Here is an 11,655-nt window from a genome sequence, read left to right on the forward strand (position 1 = left end):
GTGGGAAAAGGAAACAGTCCAAGTTTTAAGGGAGCAAGATCATCCAGGATGGTATTCAGTCCATTATTGTAGAGGGAAACCAGTTCATCAGGAGTGGAAAAGTTGTCTTTACTGGGGAGGTTGTCCAGTCTATGAGGGTAGGTAGATCAATGTTCTTGATGTTACGGAAACAGCTGGAACGAGGTGGTTTGGTCCTGGATGTTGGTAAGTGGGCACTGTAAGACACCAGTTTATGATAGAAAATTTACAAATCAGATGGAACACAGTGAAGAGGGGTGATACCAGAGCAGCAGATGAGATTAAGAATGTGGCCTTTAGTGTGAGTGAGAAAGTTAATGAATTGTTGTAGTCCAATCAATGCTGTCGAGGTAGGATGTGGAATCCCTTGTCAGCGGGCTTGTGGTATTGTCCAAGTGAATATTATGAATCACCTAGCAGGATAGCATTAGGGGATAAGGAGCATAAGACAGTTAAAAATGCAGAAAATTAATTTTAAAAGTTTATGTTAGCTTTGGGTAGATGGTAGACAGTGCTTAAAATAGTGGGGGTTGCCCCGTTCATTTTTAGAAAGATTGATTCAAACAAGACATAGGGAGGCACAGTGGCAGACTTCCAATTCTTGTTGTAAATACTCGTGAGACCAACCCCCCCGGCCAGCCGCATGGGTTTGACAGGTGTAAACAAACCTCTGCAGAGCCATTTGGTTAAGCTGAGAAAAGTCATTGTGCTGCTGCCATGTCTCAGTTAAACAGAAGAGATCGTACTTACGATTAGTGATGGGATCATACAGTAACCGACCTTTGTTGGTGAATGAGCAGAAGTTGAATAGCCCGGAGCTGAGGCCGTTAGTGGGTTTGACACTAGCCAACCTAGCTGGATAAGTTAGCGCCCTGTTTAGCAGTCCGAGCAGATTTCTTATGAGAGTGTTGAATAGAGAAGGATCGGACAGGCTTTGTGTCGTTGAAGGTGAAGTTGCGTCGAGACACAAGGTGGATGTATCTACGGCGAGGTTGACTAACGATGTCAGGGTGAAGGTGCAGCGCAGCCGGCTGCCCAGCAAAGCAGAGTCGCAGTTGGAAGAGTTCTGCCGCCATGTACTGGAGTATTGGTGTCACTGGGTTGAATATGAAGGAGGTGATGATTCAGGTAAAAAGAATCCATGAAAGCGAGCCGGGTCTTCACAGCTGGTCGACCAAAATCCCAGGCTGGAGGAGAGCAGCCCGGATGAGGTGAGGGAGCCGGCAAGCCAGACACGCCACAAGTAACCTGTCCAATTGTTTAAACTACACTTTCTTCAGCTATAGCGTACACCAAGCTCTGACAGAAGAAGGCAGAGTGAGCTGAAGTCCAAGTGCTCAAAACAGGAGCAACAAACAGCAATACAGGTTCCTCAGAGAGCAGAGAGCAGCAGCAGGAGTGATTCATCTGTGGCTCAGTTGGTAGAGCGGGTTGCCCACCGACCGGAGGGTGGTTTGATCCCTGACCATGGCAGCCTACATGTTGAAGTATCCTTGAGCAAGATACTGAACCCCAAATTGCTTCTGATGCTGCATTCATCGGTGTGTGAATTAATTCCCAATGGTGGCAGGTGGCACTGTTTAGGGTAGCCTCTGCCACCAGTATGAATGTGTGTGTGAAAGGGTGAATGAGCGCAGTCTGTAGTGCAAAGCACTTTGAGTGGTCGCAAAGCGACTAGAAAAGCGCGATATAAGTGCAGGTCCATTTACCATTACCATCCGGTTGCCCAATATTCACATAATCGTTTCACATAATATAAGTGCAACTGTTAGTTGTTGTTAGGGGAATAACATGAACAGCTGTTCTCCCTGTTTCCCTGTTGTCTTTATTTACATAAACATATCTTTTCACTGAAATGTAAGGTTTTACTTCTCAAACTAATTTTCAGATCACAACAACTAGTTACCACATAAAACTGTTTAATTCCATTAACTATATGTCAAATTATTTAATCTCCATATTTAGTATTAGTAGTTGTACTTCTATTGGACTACCTGGTGATCTGTTAACTGGATGCTAATCAGCCCTTAGCATAATGCCAACAATGCTTGAATACAACCAAAAATCTCATTGGAAGATTGACAAGATTTAACATGAGGCTGACCACTTAAAATAGACACTGAATATAGAAAAATGAGACATGAATTTCTCCTTGAAAAAGTATGGCACATAACCCCCCTGTAAAAAACACAACCTCATAGGTTTGTCGTCATATTTACACTTTGTTTTGTGTAAACATTAAAAAATCAGACATAACAAAGTATTTATGCCTCATTTAGAATCCCAACAGCTTTCTTGGCAAGACCAGCCCTGCCAAGCAGAGCTTTTGGTTCAGTCAGTGTTAATATTTGGAGCCAACCTACGTCCAAGTAGTTCACTGTTTAGTCAACAATTAAACATTTCCTGTGAACACAGAAGTTGAAAAGTGGCCCTCTGACCTCAAGGTAACAGAATTAAATGGGTTCTATGGGTTTCCACAAAACTCCTCTTTACATACTGTATATGCATACTTCATGTGAACACTGTCATATCATGTTGAAAGTGCTTCTGCATTATTACATGTTATACAGTTACACCGTCAGCAGTGTATGTAAGGGTTCTTGCAAAGTTATATGAGGTTATATGGATGTATGTGAGGTAAGCTGGCTACCGTGGATGTGTAATATACAGCTCTGGGTAATAGTGCATAAAGCCTCCGGTGCAATCCTTTACATGGTGTCAGTAGTGAACGTGACGAGCTATGACTAAATTTAATCCCCCAATTTACTTCTCTTTCGACAAACCGGGAGAGTGGCAAGGCTGGAAACAGTGGTTCGTGAGATTAAGGACCGTCACGAAGCTCAATATGGAAGATTGCACCGTCCAAGTAAGCAGCTTTATATACACCACAGGCAACAAGGTGGAAAACATCTACAGGCCATTTGTTTTTGCTGAAGATGCTCACAAAGATATCTTTGATCAGGTTCTTGGGAAATTTGATGAGTATTTAATGCCACGGAGAAACGTGATACTGCTTGTTTTCACCAGCCACCAAAGACTGGGATAGAAAGCAGACTTTTATCATGGCTTTGTAGAAGCTATCAGAACATTGTGACTTTGGCACTAGCAAGGATGAGAACATCCGTTACCACATTGTTGTTGGGATAATTGATAAAGATGTCTCCTGTAAACTGCAACTGACGAAGGACTAGACGTTGGCGTTGACCATAGAGACAGTCAGGCTGAAGTCGCTTCACAAGTTAGCATGCAAGGAGAGGCAGCTGGGATGTTAAACATAGTCACTAACAAGCGCAACAACACCTCAAATACCACAGTAAGCCGAAAGGGGGAAATAATGGACAGTGTGAACAAAGTGGGAAAACAAGGCACAGTAAATATGTTTTCCCTGCCAGAAAATCCACATATAATGCATGCAATAGTGGAAAGTGCAAGAGTGTGAGGTGACAGAGCCAGCAGATAAACTGCAGTCTACTTCTTGGGCGCTGTGAGGAAAGTAGATGGCTCAGTTAAGCAGTGGACGGTTGAACTGCTGGTGGGATCATCACCTGCCAACTTCAAAATCAACACAGGAGCCGATGAGTGTTTTATGTGAATAGACTTACAACTCACTCATTCCCTAAGGTCCTCTGGAGCCTGCAGATATTCCACTGGACAGCCAATGTGGAGAGTAGGCATGCATAGGACAGATCCAGAGCAATGTAACACACAAAGGCAAGACTTACCCACTACAAGCATATGTTATACGTGGTTGCACTGTGAACAACCTCCTCAGCAGCTCTCTGTGGAAATGAAACTAGTAAGGAGAGTTGACAAGACTGTGATAAGCGAAGGACATGTGCAGGCATATGGGGAGCAAGGGACTTTAAAGACCAAACCTGTAAGAATACATCTAAAAGACATATTAATGTATGTGCTGTAGCACTTTGAGATTATTTTATAATGTTAAGTGCATTAAAATAAAATGTATTATTATCATTATTATAGACCTGTTACCCTGACCTCTGTGGTAATGAAGTCCTTTGATCACTTGTTCCATCCCACCTTAAGCAATCACAGACCCACTCCTGGACTCCCTGCAGTTCCCCCATAGAGCCAACAGGTCTGTGAATGATGCTGTTAACATGGCCCTCCAATTCAGTCTCCAGCACCTGGACTCTGCAGGTACCTCTGCCAGGATTCTGTTTGTGGATCTCACCACCATCATCCCAGTTCTGCTACAGGACAAGTTCTCCTTGCAGACTCCATGTGCAGGTGGATCACACACTGTCTGACATGAGGCAGCATGTGAGGCTGCACCTCCAGTCACCAGTTTGCCAAGCTCCTGAAGTTTGCGGATGACACCACCCTCTTTGGGCTCGTCTCTGGCGGGGACGAGTCCACCAACAGGTGGGAGCATCTGGTGACCTGGTGCAGTGACAAAAACTTGGAGCTCAACACTCTGAAGACGGTGGGGATAATCGTGGACTTCTGGAGGAGCCCAGCCTCACCTGCCCCGATCAACATGTGTGACTCTCCAGTCGACACTGACGAGTCATTCCGCTGCTGTCAGGGACTCGCCTCCAGAACTCTGAGGCGTGCAGCAAGATTGTGGCCAACTCCTCCCACCTTGGACACTTTTGGATGATACAAGACTAAGGAATCTGTAGCTATCAACAATGCCATGCTAGCTTTTTGGGAAGAGTCCAAATAGTACTTCAACACTGGGCTCATACTTAGCCAGATTAGCCCCTTCACAGACATGCCCACTTCATGCTAGTCCATGCTGTTTGGGACAAAAAAGATGACCATGGAGTATAAATGTGTTTGTCTTTTGTACTTCAATGTTTCTACATACTTTGGTTCCTTAGCAATCTTGGAATTGCATATGCATGGAAAGCTAAGAATCTTGTCAGTTTAATAAGCTCAATGACATCCAAGTGTGTATTTTAGTTATTTTAGTAATAGTTGCCATTTTATTGTAGTGAGACTATTTTTGTAACTTGGCCTCACTGTATTAAAATTACCTGTTACAGCCTAATGAAACCCCAGAAAACATAAACTGGAGACCTAGGGCATTCAGAGGATGGCTTTCCTCTGTATATTGACAATAAGAGGATTATTTTCCTACAGATTTTGGAGCAGAATGACTGGCCTGGCCATCCAGTTACCAATTGTTGCAGAAATCTCCAAATCAAAGCATGGAATTTCCATGGTGTTCAGTATGTGTTATTTTGGACTTGTTGCAACAGTGTATGAAACATACTTGAGCATGATAATGGACTTTTTTTCTTCTTCCATTTTTAGCTCAAACGTGATGTTCTAAACCCATTTACACTTTCTCAATTGTAATAAGTGATTTTTAATAGATTTATGACTAGAACAACTTGACACAGAGTGCTCATCTGAATCTGAAATTATTCTTCAGGTCCCAGTTTACGGATTACGAATACCACTTCGAGTGGCATCTACTTGTTGACCTGCCATTTCTGTCCAAGGAGGTGGATGAGTCAATTCAGGACTTTTTCACACAGGCAATCATGTCCCTTGTGAAAAACAACCAATGTTATTTGTAGTAATGATAATAAAACACAACACTTAAGGGTAGAAATATTTTGTATTGAAATGACTGGACACTGTGCAGATAAACATGGTTGGAATCATTAATTAGAACATTATAGTACTCTGGTGGAGGACAGTGTCTGATCACACATCAGATATTATTATCAGTTTTTTAGGTTAGCTAAATTGAGACAGCTACCAGTCCACCAGAAATTCACATTTGTTGTGTAAGGGCACACTTCCTGGGTTTTAAGGCATTTCACAACATGAGGATGAGAGACTACTGGTGGTAGTTTCAGTCCATTCAGCAGTTGGTCCGGCCATTGCATGGTCATCAGGTGGTGTTATGCTCCATCTTTCTCCTTCAACTGCTCCACTAGGTTGACATACTCGTTCATTGCATCCTCTTTGCCCTTGCCTAATAGTTGGTGAAAAATCCCAATGTATATTAGTAAATAAATAAATCAGAATCATGAAGAAATTAGCATTCTTGCTACTTTAAACACTGTCTTCCTCCTGACTGCATGCAGTGTGTAGTCCTGGTGACCTAAAGCTTTGCTGCTGTGTCTCACAAGAAGCTTTCTTTCTGGCTTTGATGGTTTATTAGTTTTGGTAAAACTAAATAACTTGAGGGATAATTGTAGCTAGAGACTATAAATATTAAAGAATATTTCTAGTTTATCAGTACTTGACAGGGATGGAGGACTTCTTGCATACAGAATAATACATAGTTTTGTTGAGCTGTACCTTTCTGCTTCTCCCAGGCGTCCCATTTAGCTTTACCAGTGAAGTCAAACATCCCTGGACGAGCTTCAAAAACAACACAGACACAAACACATGGAACTTAAGAGGGCTGCAAGACTTTTTTCCCCTTTACAGCACCACTGTACTGTCATTTTTTAATCACAAAGAAGGAGACAATATTAAAACAGGAATTTTATATTCATGTTTTCTGATTAATCAATTCAGCTGCAAAAACTGTGGAGGACAGTTCATAGTTGCCTGTCGTCATAGCAACACACAATGTGCTGTCCGGCACAGTCAGAATTTGGGTCTGTTAGAGCGAGTGATGGAAGATTTGTCTCTGATAACAGAAAGTCAGGGACATGCCCTATCTTCACTATGAATATATGCTGGATTGCTTTGGATAGTAACTAAAACAAGTCCACTAACTAGAGTTTTAGAGCCCTTTCACACCGTCACACCGTACATCGTTTGGTCTCGACTATTTACTTTGATCTGAACCAAATTAATAGGTGTGAAATCCTGCCTGGTTCATGGTCTGGACCAAACAACAGAACCTTGGCCCAATGAAAAGAGGTGATATTAGTCCAGATAAAACTGATCCATGATTTGTTGATTTGTTTTTTAGTGTGAAAACACCTTTTCTTGACCAATTTGTCAAGTTGTGGCAGGCTGTGATCAGAACCAGATAAAGGAAAAACAACACTACATGAGCTACTATAACACATGTGGGAGGATACCAAACATTTAACTGACATGTGGTCCGAGGACTTTATAAAGAGTCAGTTGGAGAAAAAACTCACAAATTCACACTTTTTCTATTATTCTATTATTAGAGAAAGGATAAAAGTGAACTAGAGAGCACTGCCATCCAAAGATACAGTATACAAAGGTGGTGTTAATGCCATAAATATGTTATTAGAGCAGCAACTAAATTAATCTGTTCATTTATTTTACTCTGCGTAGTGCGCAGTGAGAGGCAGCTCATTATGCGATAATGCAGTGTGTTACAGGAGGCAGGGGGGCTTTCTCACCTGTATTCACATCACCCACAGTGGCCTGCTTGAATAGAGAGTAGATCTGCAGCATCTCTTCATCTGTCGGCTTTGTTTTCAGCTGCTTCACCTCAGCTGCTGCTGTATCAAATTTAGCCTGCAGAGGATAGGACAACAACTTCAGAGCAACACTAAGAGGCAAAGAGACTGAAGTGGACATTGACAGCTGAAGCTAAGAGGACAGGAGAGCCAGAGTGAGACAGAGTACATTTCTGACTGGCGAAATAAAGCTTTGTGAAATAAAAGGCTGCAATACAGATGTCTTCATGCTGTTGGACTAGTAAATAAGATTAGGTTAAGATTAAGTTTTGCACACACACTGAAACAACAAGCAGTCAATTTTTCCTCTGCATTTAATTCATCCTTTACACACCAGTGAACACACCATGCTAGGAGCAGTGGGCAGCACATTTCTGCACCCGGGGAGCAGTGTGGGGGGTTAGGTGCCTTGCTTAAAGGCACTTCAGTTCTTGACCTGTCAGTCCTAGGATTCGAACAGGCGACTCTCCGGTTACATGCCTGATTACTAACCTCTAGGCCACAGACTAGCTGCAGCTGACTTTGCTGCTGATGTCATTATTCTATAGCCAGTACATTGTGCAATCCAGATTTACTTCATTATGATATTAAAGTCTGACTAACTAGCATTTGAATAGCAATGAAACCATCTGGCAAGAACCTTACTCACTCCAGCATGAAACTACCATCTTAAAATGAAAAAGTATATGATTGGTTGCTAGATCTGTCCTGTACTGGTGACCAGGGTTGGGTACCTAGCGAATGACTGTTAGTACTACAGAGTACCGATTCCTGTTAAATCAATCGTACCTAACTTACCTGAGAGCTCCTCTGGTTGAGACAGAAATTGTGTTTTTATAGCACATTAGATGAATAATTGGAAACAAAAGTGATCCAGCATGTTTTCTCTCTCTATCTCAAAGAGTCTGTCTGTCTGTCAGCAAGAATAACTTTGACATCGTTGTCATTTACATTCCCTCCCACATGAGGTTGATCATTCCTGGGTGTAGGTTTGATCTGTGGATTTGATATATCATTTCAATTTTCCATTAAACATCTAATCTGTTTTTGGGATATTAAACAATTAATTTATAATCAAGACAGTCTATATACAGACGCAAATAATAATAAAAAAACAATGTAAAGGCATTCCCAAGCAGGACACAGTTCACAGTGTAAATACAGAATGCAGCTTGTTATTCATGTGCAGCTGTTTGTTAAACTGGTAACTGGCGTCACAGAGAAAACACGTGATTATTAATGCATGTGTGTATCTGTGCAGACACAAACAGCTGATCCAGCTGTGATCCGCTGTCATTAGAAACGGACAACGCTTCAGAGGAAAGGACGTCTCATGTGTCCTAAAACTTTTCCTCTGTCCTCGCCCTTGAAAGACACAGGCTGTATCCCAATGTCAAGGATCCTTCCTTGGTAGGATCCTTCCTTCTGAGTCATGTCCTCCAGAGGCGAGTCCTTCCTTTCACTGTGATAACGCACACATGAAACCTTCAGTGTGCAGGTGTGTTTCATTGCGTAATTGAACGTCCTGCTTAAATTCAGCTCTGCAATTTCAAAACTAGTTCACGACATGAATGTGTCTTTGGCATCAACACTCTGCCACATATTTGTGAAAATGGGATTAGATGCTTTAAAGTATAATCCCCACGATTTAACAAGTAAAAGCCACAAAGTGGATTAAACCTGAATATTTCACTGATCCTGGCTGAATTTGGCCGCTACTTAGTTTCATAAAAGCAGCGGAAAATAACTCACCATGGAGATGTGTTCTGTGATTTTTTAAATTTTATTTTAGAGTATAGTACAATAACAGTTACTTCATCCTCGGAATTTGGGCAAAAGAAGGACTCTGTCCTCTGGAGGATCCTGGACATTGGGACAGTCTTTGGGCGGATGTCGATGACGTAGTATCCTTCAAATTCAGCCGTCTGAGGATCCTCCCTTGACATTAGGATACAGCCACAGTTAATGAACATGGGACGCAGCCAATAGAAGCAGCCCTGCTATCTCCATGCGTCCCTGTGGGAGGGACTGAGACGTAGTGAGGAAACGTGGATGCATCAAGTGACATTAGATGCATCCAAAAACTGTACATACCAGATCCACTCTTTTCGTTCTTACCTTTCAAAATAAAACCCCTTGACATTCACAGTGCATGTATGTTGACCACAAGGAACTCAAAGTAGAAGCTTTTTGACCTATTTAACTTCTCGTGGGATGTAACGGTGAGTTACAAATCCCGTTACATGTCCCAATTTCATGTCGTCATCAAAGTTTTAACTGACAATGACCAAAGAAATTCACAAAATAGCAGCTTATTCCGTCGGAGAGGCGTTATAAACATTACTGTTCGTTAGCATGTGGCAGCACAAGGAAACCAGCTCTGAGGACCCTTATAGGTTTAGTAAGCTAAACCTAGCACAGCTTAACTTCCCCTATCGTTAACTTTACAGGACACAGAACAATATAAAGCTTAAATGTCCTAATGTTGCATACTAAGTTCATACACACCTGAAGATCTGCCATTTCTTAATTTTCCGATAGACGAGCTGAACGTGACAAGGTAAAGTCCACTGAACTTTGTATCATCAAACTCCTGCCGACGCCCGTTGTCATGACGGTCCCTCCCCTCACTGCTATTGGCCCACCCATGGACTGATGTATTATCACGGCCGTTCATTGGCTGGCTTGGGCATCGTAGTCGTCAATCTGTATGTGCCAATAGAGACAAAGAGCAATTAAGCCCCGCCCCCTGGAGGGGAACCAATCCATTGCTCTCCATTGACTTTTTATTGAATGAAGACTTCAAATAACATTAATTTACCATATATATCTCCAATACTTCCAACTTACTAACACACATGTGTCCTTTTTTAAAAAACTTTAACCCTTTGATGCATAATATATAAACACTTTCTAATGCACAACATGGGTCAATAATGACCCGCATTCATTTCCCATGTTATTTCATGCTGGCTGTGTGTTTGAATATCTTTTTTAATTATTACAACAGATCATTATATCCATTTTTCCTTCCATAATTTATGAAGAAAAATAGTTTTTGTATTATTACATCAAGTTTACACACATGGGTCAAAACTGACCTTGTGCATTAGAAGCGTAGGCCTATTTTGTCTGCTTTTGAATCAACTTTTATTCTGCCTGTATATACAACTTAAAAATGTTTACAATGCTGTGTTGGTTTAATTTTTTTCTGCACAACCTCAACTATATGACCTGATAATTATTTTTTCACTTCGACTTACTGGATCAACATTTTGAACCACATAAAAAACACAAAACAGATCTGGTTTTGTAAATGATGTTTGTTTTAAAAAACAACAACCTTTAAAGCACAACCATGCTCAATGGAGGATTTTAAATGTTGCAAATGTGAACAAAGGAGACAAAGGAGAAATACAACATATAAGTCATAAAATAAGGATGACATCTAGTTCTATACTTTTAAACTAAATATATTTGACCTTATCTCTGGTTTTACTCGGCCTATCATCATCAAACTAAAACTGGCATGGAGTTTCAAGGCAGTACTTTAATGGGAAGTTGATGGCAAGGCTTCGTTTTTATATTGTGACTTAATGAAAAAGTCATGTAATTTGATTATGCCGGTGTGATCTTTGACTCGAGAGGGTTAAAAAAAAGGGGTTCTATCCAAAAAGTAAGAAATGAAAAAAAAAATTAGGATGTATGATTATCAAAAACAAGTTAATTGAGGAAAATCTGGAATACTGAATGATGAAAACAATTTATTGCAATGATATAGAAAATAAAAATGCACTTTTGTGCATCAAAGGATTAAGGTATGATCGCAGGTCTAACCCTAACCCATGAGAAGGTTTCTCATTGGGCCCATTACCACATCCAAAGCCAACCCTGCATAATTGCTGTAACCACACCTGCATTACCCAATGAGCTATTCAAAGCAATACATAACTATAACTTTGTTTACACCCGACAATTGTGGATTAATAACCATAAGAGTGAATTTAATATATCCTCGGCAAGATCTGAAGTCATATTTATTTTTACAAACACAAAAACACATTTTCACATTAACAGATATACCGGATGACGAAAAATAAAGATTTTACTTCAGTAGAAATCAAACACAGATTATTCTCAAACATCAAATCCTTATATAATAACCTTTAAAGTCAAGTAGCCAATAGACATTCAATATTTACAGAACTTTTGCTTTTATGTAGTTTGTGTTCTTTTTTTACAAGCTTATGTTTTATATATT

The 11,655-nt window shown here is 40.8% G+C and overlaps 1 protein-coding gene across 1 annotated transcript; it reads right to left on the minus strand.

Moving 5' to 3' along the window:
• Positions 1-5,592: 5,592 nt before the first annotated feature.
• On the minus strand, positions 5,593-10,032 carry LOC131979565 (acyl-CoA-binding protein-like). The gene is made up of 4 exons (XM_059343592.1): positions 9,903-10,032; positions 7,335-7,452; positions 6,304-6,366; positions 5,593-5,974 (listed from the first exon to the last, which is right to left on the minus strand). Exons 1-4 carry the CDS (start codon positions 9,915-9,917, stop codon positions 5,901-5,903), a joined length of 270 nt encoding a protein of 89 aa, XP_059199575.1. The 5' UTR covers positions 9,918-10,032; the 3' UTR covers positions 5,593-5,900.
• Positions 10,033-11,655: the final 1,623 nt, after the last annotated feature.

This window comes from Centropristis striata, chromosome 10 (genome assembly GCF_030273125.1).
Source record: "Centropristis striata isolate RG_2023a ecotype Rhode Island chromosome 10, C.striata_1.0, whole genome shotgun sequence".
Lineage (NCBI taxonomy): Eukaryota > Metazoa > Chordata > Actinopteri > Perciformes > Serranidae > Centropristis > Centropristis striata.